This window comes from Strongylocentrotus purpuratus, unplaced genomic scaffold (genome assembly GCF_000002235.5).
Source record: "Strongylocentrotus purpuratus isolate Spur 01 unplaced genomic scaffold, Spur_5.0 spur5_scaffold_9, whole genome shotgun sequence".
NCBI classification, from domain to species: domain Eukaryota; kingdom Metazoa; phylum Echinodermata; class Echinoidea; order Camarodonta; family Strongylocentrotidae; genus Strongylocentrotus; species Strongylocentrotus purpuratus.
In genome coordinates, this window is record NW_022145615.1 from 7338481 (window position 1) to 7356093 (window position 17613).

At 37.3% G+C, this 17613-nt stretch overlaps 1 protein-coding gene across 1 annotated transcript; it reads right to left on the bottom strand.

The window, feature by feature from the left end:
- Nucleotides 1-1550: 1550 nt before the first annotated feature.
- fkh1 (winged helix transcription factor Forkhead-1) lies at nucleotides 1551-6395 on the bottom strand. The gene is given in 2 exon segments (NM_214632.1): nucleotides 1551-5028; nucleotides 5031-6395. Coding segments are annotated over 2 exon segments (1083 nt in total). The 5' UTR covers nucleotides 5792-6395; the 3' UTR covers nucleotides 1551-4706.
- Nucleotides 6396-17613: the final 11218 nt, after the last annotated feature.

Genomic DNA, 17613 nt, shown 5'->3' on the forward strand with positions numbered 1-17613 from the left:
TGACTCAATATATTGTCTGCTGTATATTTATACTTAATTTGAACACGATAGCAACTACTTTCGAAAAATCAACCGACAGCAATTGCAGTCAATAGTTTTCACGTCACCTATTGAAAGGTGCGAACATGACAATGCGTATTACGTAATGTGAACATGATTGCTATGGGATTATAATGACGTATTGATATTGCCCTTGAGTTGATTTTTCGAAAATAATTGTAAGTGTGTTGATGGAATATGCGCAATTCTGTATTACTTGCTGCTACTTCGTGAGCTATATTACAACAATTAATGTTGCATAGCCTACATGTATATATTGCCGTTTGATTTTTAATATCTCTGCTGTATTCCTGTTTCATGTATTGCCAAATTTGCTCATTGGGTAGTGTATATTTTCATTTGCTCCTAAACTTTACAGTAAATAGTGGAATTTCACTTTCAGACAGAATATGGAATATCTTTCTAAAATCCAAAATATCCTTTCCATTAAACATCTAAATGCTTAATATTCACATCAAATTTGTTTGAAATCTCTCATTCTTATTTTACTATTTGTACGTCTATTAAGGTCAGGCAATTTCAATGACACATATAGATGTATTGGAATCACGCTCATCTATCGTGTTCAAAAACACAATTTCTTCTACCCGTGTTTCCTTGATTATGATATAACCTCCATATTAGACAATAAACGAGGACCAGAAGAGATGATTTCCTAAACATGCTTAAATGTGACAGATGGAGTCTGGCCGGACAGATATCCGGGAAACAAACGATCGAGTATCACTTTTCTCCTGCTCGTCAACCACGGGCCCTCACAGCCTAGCCATGCGTCTCGGAGCGAGGCCAGATCTTGCTCATCACATCTCCATTATCTTCCAATCAATCCGAAGCAATGATGATGATGACCATTGGGATGATAAACTGCGATTTCAATTAGATCTCCGCTATGACTGGCGTGTGTGTACGTGTGTGGAAAATGGACGGTGAGTAGAAAAAGTGTGGGCGATGATAGTGTGTGTGTGTATGTGCGTGTGTTTATATGTGCGTGTCTGTCAAGGGAAGCGTCCGATGTCAATAAGATTGATGGTCCAAATACAATACAACCGCCATAATTACTGAATGACTGAAATTAGATATGTACAGATTTGACATCGTACTTGTATATGTAATTTAGATGTTTATTAACTGGGTGCTTTTGGCGTATACTGAGTTTAATTGCATTAAATGTATTTATCATTAAAAAAAGTATATATATCGATTGTGCCTAACCGTTCTTTCTTGAGTGTTATAAGGGGGATCTGGTGGGTTTGATAGCTGAACTATAATACCTAATATTTAATTTGTTTCTCCCTATCTTATGTGATATTCAAATTTCCGTAGTCCGTTTGACTAATGCACCTATAGAACTTACATGTAGCCCATTGTTGTAGTCTATACATTTTATTTAATGGGCATTTCACAAGAAGACAAAAATCCATAGTAATCCCGTGGTCAACAACACACACTAAAATAATTCAAATTATCAAAAATATTTATGTCTTTCAGATATTTATTTTTTCAATTTTGATAGATTTAGATTTCCATGACAATTTAAACATGAATTATGCACAGGAATAATGATTGAATTCATAGTGTTTAACTACAATAACGGTAATATACATACTTGTCCAAGACATCAACTGTTGTACAAACAAGGGTATATCAATTTGATATTCGGTTCAATAATGTCTTTGGCAGCCTTAATATTCTATCGTGAATTTACATATCTTTTTGCAAACCAAACCAAAGGATTTTAAATACAAGCTGACAAGCAATCACATGGTAAATATCATTTGGTAAAAAAGGGTAAGCTTGTTTCTTTTAGTACAGACTGTACAGTGTACTCTAGAATTTGAGATAATGCCTTTTCTTTAATCTGTATTAATACCTAACAATAATCCATTAGAACCCGAATTCGGACGTTTAAAATTCTAAAATGGCTTTATAAACCAGGTGTGATTTGAAGTAGTATTCAAGAAAGAAAAAAAAAATCAGCCTTGACAGTATAATAGGGAAGCCTGTTCTTGCAATGGAATTCGGGATTATCCTTCTCAAATAACTTCAAGTTTACATTTCTTTTTCTTTATTCCTCACCGCTACACACAAAGTAAGCGATACATGCAAACTATGTGTGTATTAAGCGGGGAAACAATCTCACCCACAAGCTCCGTATAATAATTCTTTATAATAGGTAACAACTCATAAGTATTTATGTTAGGGATTATCGCCTCTAAAGTTTCATATACAGAGAGGAAAAGGGAAAAAGAAACACCGCCGCTTTGACGTTTTAGTTGAGCCGATCAAAACCTCAAGGTGAAACATTTCATTTCATTTTCTGTTTGTAATAGGAAGAAAGGATTTAATCCCCAATTTAAGCTTGCACTTGAGATTTTACATCACTCGTCAAAGGTCAGATATCATAGTCCTGACCTTAGAACGTAAAAGTTCACTCAGATTGGGTAACTGAGTAGGCCTGCTTATAAAGTTGATACAACAACGGGTGACTAATGGCCACAACTGATTTAAAAGTTCTTTGAAATCCTGTTTGAATATTTGATTTTGGGGGGTTATTTAGAAGAACGAAATTGAGGATGCTCCTAAGAATATGTCCCTGGTATTTCATCCTTTACATATAAGTAAACTTTATATGAATTTATGATTTGCACTATGATCATTTATGATGTTAATAATAATGGTTAAAAGAATTATATATATTCAAATTTTGGCATACATCATGTACAACTTGCAATTAGAATCATGTAATTCGTTTTAAAAAGATGGCCGATTAAAAAAAAACACCACAAAAACAGCTTTATCTAAAATGTCTTTTCATTTCGATATTAAAAAAAAGTGAAATTCTACCATGAAAATGTATGCTTTGAATGAAATGGGTGATTGAAATAACAGTATTGACATTTTTTTCTCAGTGAAAATTGTTAATGAAATTGTTCAAGACAGAGCCCATGAAGTTTTTCAGATTATCTTTCAGGAAATGTTTTAAATGGATATACCCCTGAACGACTATGGTTAGAAAAATGCATGAATTTGCCTTATTGTTTGTTTTTCTCCCGGATTTGTAAGTCTCCTGTTTGAAGATTTCATGCATGGTTTGGTCTTATGTACCAAAACTGTGTCCTATAATCAGGAAGTTATGTGAATAGCCGATTCTGCTTTTGCGAGAGTTGTGGGTTAAAAAAGGATTTTATTGCGATTTGAATACCTCTTTACCTCAACAAACACTTGAATGTTCTTTGCTCCCATATGTTTGTTTGCATTGAATATTTTTTGAATGAATTTCAGATAACATGTTTAAACAAAACGTTAATAATGATCAACAAATATAGTTCGATAAGTTTTAATAAAAAACAAAAAAAACTTGTCATCACTATTAGAAAGTCTGAAATAATAGTAAATACAGAAGAAAAGAATTTGAGTGTCCATGTATCTGGTAAATCACAATTTGTTGCCACAATTTTGATTTAAAAACTTGTATTTGCAGACACTAACAAATAATATTTTCCAGAATCTACACAGATTTCATTATTCTCTGAGACAATGAGGAATAGTTGAATTCACGTGCATTGATTGCCAAATCAAATGTCTTTCTTTTTTCATTTCAGACTTTGTAATACATGTGAAGTTTTTATGACTTTTTCTTGTAAGTTAACAGCTTTTAGAAGTTATTTAGGTACACAAATTCAACAAAATACAACTCTAATTACATGTAGTTGTGACACTTGAAGATACCATATTAGCCTCTTAAACCTTTGAGAAGATATGTAGACAATTATCTTGTTCTGCACTCTATGTTGTACAAATATTGTTCGGCTAATTCAGATACGATCTTGGCTGTGATATCTGTTGGATATGTTCAGTTAGTTCTTACATTCCTGATTATGTATTGTTCGTGAGCAACGATGAGCAGACTTTTTATCATGTAAGAGTGTGCCTTAATACAAAACAAAAATATTACATATTCATACTTGTTGTAAATGAACCTCGATTGTACTGCGTACGTATTTATTAATTATATTCTTTTCACAAGACATGTAATTATATCCTTATTTTGTACAGATTATCTGGCAATTTTGATAACAATCACATAATATGTGGAAAACCCTAAGGGTTTTATTTAAACGCAACATTTAAAACAGACATTCCATGATACATATTAAAGCATTTCATACCATGACATAAATAACTATAATTACTTTGTTTCGTTATGTCATTAAAATTTATACAAACACAAATAATGGCAGACAAGATCTAGATTAACTGGTGTGTGAGATAATGAGAAAGTTATACAAAAAAAAAAGTGACACTAATCAATAATTAGAATGTTCTTCTCATATCATCATTCGAATTCTTATACTAATTATCATGACAAGATTACGAGAGATACATTCAGGAAAAAGCTTCACGTGTCGGATTATTTGGACGTATTTTCGTGATTGCTACAGTACAATCTCGTCCACGGAATTAGAAAGACATATACAAAGTATAAGTGTGTTGGCAATTTGAATCAGAATTCACACATCGTTTTAAACAATATGAATTTCTCATGCAGAGTAATCATCTATCACTCAATTTACAAAAAAAGTCTTTCTGTGCAAGATGTCATAATTATGTATAAACTGAATGTAATATTATTTTCCTACAATATGCTATACATTTTTGAACACTTTGAATTTACCTGTCCGTGTTAAGAGTCTTTTTCCTCCGTAATCAGTGTTTCTATTTGTCTTCTTTGGTACAGTCCAATTGATAATGAGTGTTACGCTTTTATGATGTGTTCCGAAATGTTTCTCCTAATGAGGGGCAAGATGCACCCGGCAGGTACCCCGGGGAATAGGGCTGGAGCACACTGACTCGGCAGCCCAAAACCGTGGAAAGCTGGTCGAATCGGGACTGGCATGGCGGGGGAATGGCCCAAAATCGGTCTCGGTAGAAGAGTTCGCATCCTGGCTATACATTCGGCACACGGGGGCTGGTCCCGGGACTGTCCACAGCACATATCCGTCGAACGAGTCACGGGGAGATCGTCGCACCACGCTCCGTTACAGAGGCTCGGCCGAGATTTCACAACATCGATGCTCGCGACGGGCGAGCTTCTCGGCGGTGTAGGCGGCGTCGCCGGTGATTTGGTTGTGGATGGCTTAAAGTCTGGCGAGATGATATTCTCGATAGTGAAAGACTGCTTGCTCGAGTTCGTAACAGTCGACGTCGGCGTTATTGGCGAGTTGGACATTGACGTGTAGTAGGAAAGAGGCATCTTCTGCATCATCATCGGGGGCGAAGCTTGAATGATAGGTGGAGGGGGGTACGGAGGCAGACCGACCTTCGCCTGCTCCTGGAAAATCTTCGCCGAATCGATCTGTTTGATTTGCATGTTGTGGTCAATGGTGGCGATCCTTGGAGACTTGAATCTCTTTCGACGTCGAAGAAAACTACCGTTCTCGAACATGTCGGCACTGAGCGGATGCAGAGCCCAGTAGCTGCCTTTTCCTGGTCGGTCGGGGCGACGTGGGATCTTCAAGAAACAGTCGTTAAAAGACAGATTGTGCCGCAAAGAATTCTGCCAGCGTTGGGTGTTCTTACGATAATAAGGAAAACGGTCCATGATAAATTTATAGATATCACTCAAGGGTAGCATCTTCTCCTGCGAGCTCTGGATAGCCATAGCCGTTAGGGAGATGTAGGAATATGGCGGCTTGGCATCACTGTATGTACTTCGAGCTGGGCGAGGCATCCTGATATTTCACAGAAAAGTCGCACAACTTATAAAAACAAACGTTTTTAATCACAATTGTTGACCCTGCTTTCTTTAAAAAAACGATGAGATTATCACGACGATTTTAGTCAGCAGTCAACGAAAAAATGTCTGTTTCCTCGAAGTTTCAATCAAAGTTGAACAAATCTCAGCAAATCATCTTTTGGATATAAGATTAACTGGTATAAGAGTTCCAAACATTGAACAATCCGATAATTTGTAAAATACAAGCAACAGACATTTGCAAAGTTCCGACGAAATCACGACGAAATTTGTTACTCTTCTTCACAAATTTAAGTTGAACCAGAGATGAAAGAATCGGTGTCTACTTTGACAATTTTTAGTTGTTATTTGCTGTATACTGAAGCTGCAGATTCTGGAGATCAAAGACAGTCAACCTGTCGGTGTGAAGAGCAAGTGAAAGAGTAACTTTTCTTGTCCCCCTCTTCTCTGAAAAGAAGTCTCCTGTCTTAGTTTTCACTTTCAGCCCATCCGCACAGGTGAGATAAGTTTGTCGGGCGCTAAGTGGCAATAAGTTTGTTCCTGTGCGTGTGTGTGTGTGTGTGACCAGTAGCCGACGGTACGCAGACGCACGTATAATAGCTCTCAAGTTGAGTGAGTGTGTGCGTGTGTGAGGGTGCGTAAAACATGTCGTGTGTGTGTATTGCTAAACTCTGGATGAAGGCAACCTGCGTGATTATGGTAGGCCATGAACACACACACACATTTACACACACAAAGCACGCATACCTCAATCTGTTATTGGGCGGTCCCTACAGAGTGTTCCCCCGTCTTGCGGCGTGGACTTCGCTGCGTGATACCTATACGGTATGATCAGTCGCGCGCACCACACACAACGCTCAGCCTTGGCAGACAGACTGGCACCAGCGTTGTCAATCAAATACCTCCTACCAACAAGGGCGTGGTCTACAAAGTAACGACTCAACTATTGGCGGTTGTTCGACACCGCCATCAGCGACTGCATTCGGGAAAATTGGTTGTGCTCTAACTGTTTTATAAAATCGTCACTTTACTTTAGGGATTATGTAGAGCTTGTTAATCGAAAAGTCAGTCTCATACCTTATTTTATATCATGTTTGTGTTTGTGACAATAAGTAGCTTAGGTTAACTTTTCAGATTAATTAAGAAGCCATTTATTGTTTTTGGTTTGAATGGTTTGAATGGAGATAAGAGGATGATATCATAAAATATTGAAATCAGCTATTGTAAAGAATTTTATAGAATAGTTATCACATTTTCCATTCATAAAATGTATTGGCGAGGTGTTAAAGGGGTCGTTTAACAATGTTAAATCTGAGATACATGGCCCTACGTGTTATCAGTGTCTGTGATATGGTGTAATATTGAAGCCCTATAAAAATGATCAAGAAGTGCCTCAAAAGAGTAAAAATCTTTGAGTGACCGGTTTTACCATACTCATTTTCCTCAATAGACTGTAGTGTTATGAAAACCCGTCAGGCGAACGGTTTTCAAAATTTGTAATTCCAATCATAAATATCTTGACAATCAGACTGGTGATCGGCTTGTAAAAGTCATGGGTTTCCTGACTGACCTAAAGGTTTATAATTATCATTGCATCATGAGCTAAATCCAGAATTTTGTTTCAGAATCTGAGACAAAGTTACCGGATCCCTTTAAATGAAACTATTAGATGATAATTTGTCAAATCATTTTATTTTTAATGCGATGACAGCATCTAAAAATAAAAATGATATGAGAAAGGTAATGACTTTAGGGACTTGTAATACCTGTATAAAAAATGTATTTATCTACATTGAGAAATTTGATAATAACATGAATATCATATCATTTATTTCAAATAAGTATTTTTATTCAGCCACTTATTCTTTCAATAGACATACATGCAAGCGAAAGGTGTGCAATAGAGGTGCAATTTTCTAGAAGTTATATTTGTCCCCATTAATAATTTAGTTACAAGTAAATCCTGGAATATGAAACTCACATCGTTAATATAGGCCAAGCATGTAAACTTCCAATAAAAGAAGGAAAAACAAGAAAGTATATCAAACGCGGAGGGGAAAGAAAAATTACTTTGTTCATATTTTGAATCTGCAAACTATGTTTGAATGACAAGAAAACAGTTGAATCGCTCGATAAGAAACCCTTTTAATACTGCCATTTAAAATATTTGACAAAACCAAAACCCCTAGCATTTTTTTAAATTTTTTATTATTTGCAACTGACCGCATGTTTCCAAATTACATGTACCCCCAAAACAACGATAACGTTTACAAACATTAAAAAAAGCCACGATAATACCCACGCCCTTTTTTGTACTGCTTAGAAAACCAAGAAATTATTTCGTATTTATATTGATTGGTATACTTAATGTTGTAGTATTACTATCTTTATCGGATTAGTGGTATTTCATGTTTCTGGTGAACTTATCTGTTTATTTTTTTAAATATTTTCCCACTTGAGGATAACTTGCTTTTCTCGACAAACCTGGGACCGATGTTTGAAAGACACATACTTTAATAGTTCATGAGGGCTAAATTTAGAATTGTTGTTGAAAGACAATCAGTACAATGTTTATGGCCTAGCTTACGTTTCACTAGTTCATGAAATACGTTAAATACACACAAAATTAAAATAATTTAACAATTCTAAACCGGCTTGATGGATTTATTGATGCTGTGGGGGAAATGGATCAACAGTGATTGAACAAAAAGGCATACAAATATCCAATGTATTTTTCATTTTGCTGGTGTGTCAAATAATCCAATAAAATAATAAAGAGTCCTTTGAATTCTACCTTGCAGTGAGTTAATAACCAACAGAATAGTACAGATATGTAATTCTTTTCCAGCTTTTAATATTTATTTGGCGGTGTGAGAAAATATAACCAATAACATAGTACAGATATCAGGACTAAATAGACAGAGATGGGTCAGGCCAGGCACAAAGAGATAAATAAATGAATACTAAATGAACCCATCCCTATTACACTCCTGCACCAGAGGTTGTCTTTTAAATTGGGACGCTACCGGGAAGTCGTGACATTTTTAGCCCATTACATAATAAACAACATCGTCAGCTCAGCCAAACGAGTTTACACGTGGGCCCTGAGCAATGTATTTCCTATGTTTTCAGAACCAATAATCAGCTTTGCATTTCATTGCCATTTAATGAAAACCCTACAACTCAGCGCCTTCCACTCTATAAAACATGCGCTATCATATCGAGACGGCAAATACTTTTATTGGTGTGTTTCGGGGGGCTCCTTTGTGCCGCGTATGTGTGCAATTTTAACCAAAATTTCATCTGACTGCTTCGGGGTGACGCGTACTTTTGAGAACAGGAAAGGGGAAAACATAAAGACCTGTAGTAAATGAATTGTACAAATATTTGTCTTGATAGAGAGGCATTTTCACAATGAAGAGAGAGATGGAAAGAGTGAGAGCCGTGAAGGAGTTTGTTGAAGGCTTGGAGTAAGAGTGTACAGAAAATTACCAGCACTGCCTGTTCAATTTCCATCTTTTTCATCTGTGTCACGTTCCAAAGAGTTATATACAGAATAGAAATGAAATATTTATACAAACCTAAATTGTAAAGGAAATGTGGAGATCTGAAGTTGATGACAAGTGGCGAGGCTAGGCTCCATATGTGCGGAGGATTTTCATACAAACTTGGACAGTTCAACGTGAAATCTTATGAACTATTGTACAACCATATCGAAACGTAAAATATACGATAGCAGATTTGTTAGGTCTTTGAGTGGACATAGAAATAAAGAAAATACTTCATTTATTTAAGTTCTGTCATTACATGGCCAATGCTGATGACTGCAATGATGACGACTTGATGAAAATGATGATGATGATGATGATGACATAGCGGCGATGATGATGATATTGACGAAATGGTACGAAAGCAAGATACGAACACAATCACTTTGGCATTCATGATTTATAACAACGACTGTGGTGATGATGATAATGGTGGTGCTAAAACCCGGGTGCTAGAACTCGGCTAAAAGAAATGATAAAGCGAAGGATAACACATCAAAATTCTCTTGTATCAAGTGCACTTCGACAATCTTCACATTTGAATTATATTACGATTTATCATTTCTTTTCTACGATATTCTAATTTATGCGCAACTTAAACAGAAAAAAACAAACAAACAAACCAACGTTACGAAAAGGTCCAACTCTAGTTTTTATAAATATAATCTCATAACGTTATATTTTGGAAGAGAAAGTTGTTACAAATGTGTAGTTCATGAGAAATTGCACCAAGAAAATATTATGCCATAAAACACATGCAATATATCCGTGGGAGTCATTATTTATCTTTATGATTTAGTTGTTAGGCGTATATTTGTAAAGTGTGTTTTCTATTGTTTCCCTAATTTCGAATGAAAAGAACTCAGCATAAACTCAAGAGCATTATTGAAATATCTTAAGTTCTGTTGTGCTTTTAGTTTTTAGCAAATCGAGACCCGTTTTAAAGATGTGAGAGTAATTTTGTTTCCTCTTACGCGTGTTACTTATGACAGAGAGTAACAAATTATATTCTGACAGTAACATAATACTTGGTATTCTGATCTGATTCGATGATTGCAAACAATATCAAAGTGGAAAACTCAGTGCACAATTTGATAATAATACCCATAATTTCTCTTGATTGTTGTAGTGCATATACATGTACATGTACAGTAAACCATTACAGATTTGAATGGTGCAATATGTCGAGAAGACTGCGTTCCTTTACACACTCCATATTATCATCTGAATTCGGCATTGTTATTGAAATTACCCTCCCTGCAACCCTTTCCATCGCATCCAATCAAACAACAGCTCAATTTTCTGGTCCTCACCAAAAATATCTTCGCCAAAATTACAGCACCAGCTGCCGCCGTTTAGGGCAAAACTACCAAAATAGTGACTCTTCGGCGACGCGAAATAAACACACTTTACAAAACCGATATTGGGTAGGCAGTGAGGCGTTACGCGTAGGGGTAGCTGGGAAATATTAATTTCAGAATAGAACTTTGCATCTGTGAAACAACAAGGAACTTGTCACATCTTGTCTTGATGATTATTGAGTGAGTTGTAGCAAAATATAGATATGAAATTCATTAGTCACAGTAAATAAGCGTTTCTATTTATCAAAGAGAGGTTGTCTGCATTGGGATATAGGGCGGATTTTGTTCCCCACCCGCGGCGGGAATTTACCCCAGCATATGTTCGCCCGACTTCATGGTCGCCCGGTTGCCGAATTACCTTTCGGTCCCGCGCCGCCGCGCGTCGACGATGATACGATGTCGATGGCGGTCGTGCGAGCCTCTGTTTTTCATCAAATTGATTACGGATTCGTCAGCCGCTTCTTCACTTGGTGCGCTTATAAACTGTGCTCCACGGAGCGTCGTTTCACGGGGAGCGACCTTTCTCTGTCTGCTTTCTTTCTTATGTTCTCATTTCTGCTGTTCAGGCTCACCTCTCCCAGTTGTTCAGGGACTCTCTTTTTCATTGGTTGCTTTTTTTGGTTCTCCCCCGATTCCTCTTCCGGTTTGATTTTTTTCCTGGATCCCATTCCTCCCTTGAGGCCCAATGTTACAACCATGTTCATGCTTTCGATGAATCCATTTCATATTTCTCATTTTCCTTGCCTAATGCATATGCCCATTCAAAGATGCCATCCTCCCCTTTATATGAAAAAGTCTACAAAACTTTTTTTTCTCTAATGATATATAATCCAACAGTCACAAATGGAGGAACGAGGTATGTAGCGGGATCTAAAATAGCCTCCTTTTCAAGAAAATTGGCCAAGAGATGAGAATTAGAATGCAAAGTTAAATCGGAAAACAGAAAAAAATACGCATCAAAGCAAACATAACAATGAACATAAATGATATTCTTTATTTATATACAGCGTGGGTGCTGATTATAGAAAAAGAGTAAAAATGGTATTAAAAGGGTGCTCTCTATATACAAAACTGGGTTAGAAATTTTATAATAGGCCTATAGAATATCATTTATGTATATTAATATATTTGTTTTGATGCGTATTATTCTCTATTTTCCGAATTACTTTGTATATTCTTAGTTCACAACTTTTCGAACAAAAATCTGACTTAAACCCTAATGAAATTTTAAAATACCCTTTTCTCGCCTTCAAAATAAATATTAGTTCTTCGTCTTCATGTTACTGTGAATATCCTTCTTCGTTTCATAACCCTTGTCAAACTTGCAACATTTGTCAACGTAACCTAAATAAATGATGAGGCTACGATTCAAGCATATCGGACAGAGTTTCATTAACGACTCAGATGAACGTCAAATTCGATCGCGAATATTTACGTATGATGATAAAAAGAAAACAACATGTAATTTATAACAGAAAAGAAATGTCTGTCAAGATTAATTTGTTTTTATACTATCCTGTCACGCACCGTAAGACAATATTTAATCTAGTTAGTTGGAGAACACACCCATCATTTCCCCCGTTACTATCCGGTTCTTTGTTGGCAATATTTAGCCGTCAAATTCGCATCTCTCGCCAAATATAAATAAACGAACTCCAAATACGAATCAAATTGCAACCAAAGCATGTCATACGCGAGTTGTATAATGTATACAATCGCGTTTTTTATGATAACGTTATGTCTCGAGCGCGCGCTGGACTGATTGTGAACAAATTAATAAGTTGGTAGTTTGACAAGTTAATTAGCGGCAATGACAGGCGGTCTCAGTCGGTTGAATGCCAAGATGATCTTGCCCAGTACCTCGGCAAATAAAGAAATCGGCGGAGTGTGGAGAGGGGATGAGGATAGATTAAGAAATCAAAGAGGGGGAGATGGAGGAAGAAAAGAAGACGATCTGCAACGCTTAGGTGGAGCGCGACGAACGATACCGCGCGCTTATTGAATTTTGAGCTAGGCTGCCCACGGACGTAATTCTCCCCGAGATTAAAGAAAATATTGGTCAGGAATATAAAAAAGCAACACATCGGGTAATAATCTGCAAGGGTAAAATATGATCCTTTCTCGCGAGAAGGACGAGGAAAGAAACAATTAAGCGAAAACGATTTGATTTGAATGAAGGATTGTTGACATGATATATTTTTGAATGAGACGTGTATGGAAAAGTCACTGTAATGGTTGGCTGGTTGTGTTAATAACAGGTTGCAAAATGAAAGGTTGTTTCCTATCTTTCATCCACTTCATCTCCTTTTTCTTCCTCCCTCTCACTCTCTCACTCTCTCTCTCTCTCTCTCTCTCTCTCTCTCTCTCTCTCTCTCTCTCTCTAATCATTCTTTCTATCGTGTTGTCTAATTCCTTTGCTCAAATTGTCTGTCATCTTTCTCCCCTTCTCTTCTTTCTTTCTCACCTTTTCAACAGCAGACATCCACATACACACTCAAACATCCACCCCCTCTCTCTTTCTCTCTCTCCCTTTCTTTCTCTATCTGTCTCTCTGTCTCTCTCTGTATCTCTCTGTCTCTCTCTGTCTCTCTCTTTCTTTGTTCGTTCCTCATCATTTCTCTGCATCTTTGTCTTTCTCTTCTTCTACCCCACCTTACTCTCCTGGTGAATACATCCCATCTCCCCTCGGTCTGTCTCTCTTTATCCTCTCTTCCTCTACCCACCCAGCTATATCTACTTGTCTCCCATAAGATATTTATTTTCTCTCCACCTTTAACAATTTCCCACTTTATAATGTCATGTGATGTGTGATCCTCATATTGATAAAATATGGGATAGAAATCTGCCTCTATATTTCACGTATGATAATAATAGGCCACTTAAAAGACACAAAGCTGATATAACATCAACACATTAACACTTTCCTTATCCCGAGATTGAGCAGGGAGTAATCGGTGTAAAAGGAAAAAAAGGAGAGGGGGATTGGGGGGGGGGGGGGGGGGGGGGGGGGCTGGGGCTTGCGAAATATATATATTTTTTTCAAATAGCGAAAGTATACGATTACCAGAAAGCATAGTGACTATCAGTCACATTTTAGTTCCCTCCCCCTCCCTCTCCTCCTCTCTCTTTCTCACACACACATTAACTCACTCACTCCTCCCCTCTCTCTCCTCCCCTCTCTCTCTTCCTCCCATATTTTTTCCTTGCTGCATATCTTCTGTCCTTGTGAATGTCATCATTGTAGAACACCTTATGTTACCTATATTTTTCCGCTATGTCAACGCTAGTCTGAAACATCCAAATAACTTTAAGATTGATTCAACGCCTTGTCTATGTGTTGAATACTTAAAAGTGAAAAGAAAAGACAATCGTGTTAAAGGGAAAAATCAAAATGTTGAATTTAAATATTGAATTTGTTGCCCTGTTTTAATCGACATTAACAAAGTCTTGACATAAAATTCTTCCCGTGATCTCTCCGAAATACGTAAACGCACACGAGAAGTGTCACGACAGCTTTATTAATATACTATTTGATATACAGATGCAGACGTTGATATATGCAACGTCAATATATTTCTTCCATGCACAAATTATTTGATGAAAAAGAGGCACGAAATGAGAATTTTCCCCGTCAAATGAGAGATTAAGGGGACTACGATTTGAGCCTAGTCGTCAAAGTGACGGTATGAATTTCCAATATTGAAAGAACGATGTTTGGCGCCCATCTGTGCGACCGCTCATGCGTGACCAAGCCGAGAATAGTCGCTATCTTCATTAATTTGGTCCGATGAAAAACGACCGTGAAAAACGCGCTCAGCAGCGCACTGCCAGGCCAGAGCAAAAGCAGACCAAAAATGCCCTGTCCCTTTTTGCGTTAAGACGGTAGCGACTCGTAACTATGGGTGGTACCTTAAACGAGGACGGTGATGATGATGATGATGATGATGATGATGATTATGATGACTATGATGATGATGATGATGATAATGATGAGCAGGAGGAGGCGAAGTGAAGGGGGGGGGGGGGGTTGAATTACATTGACAATAATGATCATGGCTATAATGTTAGCCTATGACTAGTGTTGTACTCATTAGGAAATTGCCGAAGAAATTTTCATTGATTATAATAATATCATTGTAACTGATTTTCAGATTCCAAAAGAACTGATAGTCAATCAGAAAAACAAATCAGAGAGCAAACAGTGGTATCCGAATTAGCTTTCGTCAATTAACTCCTTTCGCCGTTATTAACATATATTTAATGCAACCAACCACTCCCTCTCTCTTTCTCTCTCTCTCTCTCTCTCTCTCTCTCTCTCTCCTTATCTTCCTCTTTCTGCAACTTTATCTACAGCAGGTATGCATGTAAGTTCAAAGGCTCCTGAAAACGTGTTCAACATCGTGAAAGTAACAAAAACAAATCTAACAAAAAGAATACAATAACTTCAGAATATCATTAGAAAGAGAGAAGGAAAATGATTTAGCCATGAAAGGAGTTACCTAAAGAAATCATCAAAGCTTAAAAAAAAGGTGTAAAACGAAGGCATAATTGCAGGAATTCACAAAAAGGATTATTTAGTTGTTGTATACATTTAAAATCGATGAGCTTCCATTTATATCGATCTTATACTTTTATTTCACCCGCCAGTTTCCTTCGTGCAGATGTTATTTTTTCGTTGAATAGCCAATATCGATATCACATTCAATATATTCTATTCTTTTCTGCGTTGTATAATCACAGTGTCGGCTAAGATAATTGACTCTTGCATCTTAGAAAGAGATACCGATAGTTTTCCAAGGTCCTTCTCTCTCTCTCTCTCTCTCTCTCTCTCTCTCTCTCTCTCTCTCTCTCTCTCTTGCTTTTATTGTTTGTACATGTATACTGTATTTATGTCGAATGGTTCTACTCCTTCAACAAGGTATTTCATTTACGAATTGCCTCTCTCCACCCAGGTGTTCCCGAGAAAATGCGAACCTCATTTTGGTTCGTAGGTCAGTATTGTGCGCGCCTATACATTAATGACGACTGGCTGCATCGGTCCCAAAGGGAGTGAAGAATGTGCACAATCATTGAAAGATGTAACTTTCTTTCTGTTCATTAGGTTGTTAGAGTTTTCTTCACATGATTGAGCAAAAAACACACAACTTATATCTATACATCTGAAAAACTGGCATTGCAGGATTTGATAAAGTTTTGCACACTTATAATATTAAAGAAAATATGGTGCTTTAAAAAAACACCATTCAACATGAAAGATAAGCGATCACAGATTGTGTGATTTACCGTCTGCATTTGAATTTCAATATTTGACTTATTGGTGTTTGAACTTTGACATTTAGAGATTGTACCAACTCATAGACACAAGCATGATTAAAGTGACACCCACCTTGTCAATTTTCTGACGTGTATTACTGAGATGCGAAATTTGCCCTTTAAGAGTTTATCGGATGGCTGAAATGAAAGGTTCCCTCATCATGTTTTTGTTTCCGTTTAAGGTATCAATAAAAAGCGATACATCCTCTTGACATTTTAGTGAACACTTTATTCATTAACATCGGACGGGATGAGGGCGTAAGACAGGGATTATGTCCACACTTTTCTTGTCTTTTCCCTTCATGTCATCCCCCGTCTATTTATACAGGGTACATAAACATTTCAATTATCGCATCTTCGGGGAAGAATAAATCTCGCTGGGGAATATTAGGGATTGGGTCTGATGACAAATCAAACGGCGATTTGGGGGGCTAAGCCGACGTGGCAGGGTGGATTCGATGCACCGCCTCGATTATGATTAAAATTACGTCTTCTTCAAGGCTTGTATTCAACTTTATATCTCTCTGCCTCTCTGTCTCTCTCTCTGTCTCTCTCTCTGTCTCTCTCTCTCTGTCTCTTTGCCTGTGTCTATCCCTGTGTCCGTCTCTCTCTCTCTTTCTCTCTCTCTCTGTCCCTGTCTATCTCTTCCTCCTATATATTTCCTCTCTCTCTCGCTCACTAACTTTCTTTCTATCTCGCTCTTCTCTCCTCCTCTTAGTCCTTCCTCTCCATCCACTCTCTCTACCCCCTCAATGTCAGCGACTCCATTTCCCTCTCCCTTCGCCCCTTCTCTCTGTGTCTCTCTGTGTCTCTGTGTCTCTGTGTCTGTCTCTCTGTCTCTGTGTGTGTGTCTTCATGTTCTCCCTCTCTCATTCCGGTCCCAAGATTCCATTTCTCCTCTTCCCCGTGCTGTTACTCCTTCCAATCATTTAACCATCTTTCTCTTCCACCACCACCCCTTCTCTCTCTCTCTCTCTCTTTACCTCTCTCTCTCTCTCTCTCTTTCTCTCTTTCTCCACTCTCTCTCCTCTTGAGTTCATCATTACGCATATATACACAGATAATACTGTTCCTTATAACGTCGTGAAGCTTATCCTAATAACGCACCCTATCAACTTAAACATATTAAACGTATTTAAGAATGAATGTGGTGATATATTTATAGCTTATACATAAATCTACTCACTATGTCTTCTCGTCCATTTCGGAGACTGGTTCAGGCCATAACTTTACAATTGTACTACTCTGAAACTCTACTGCCCTACAATCCTACCATATCAACATTTCCCGCAACTTTAACATCTTCTGTAGATAACCCTGGCGGAAGTGGCGTCTTTTACGAGTGGGTTTATTATTTCCTATTCCAACGGACTATAGACGTACCCATCACAAGTCACTTGCTTCACGATAATTACGATCTTCTTTGTATTATATGAAGGATCATGCTTTGACAACTTAATCGCTACATAGGCCTGCTTCACGCTACTGCTTTGTAGTATTGTACGTACATGTATATATAAAATATGAGAAAATATATAAAATATATTTGATTAGGAATGGGCTACTAAAGAAATTA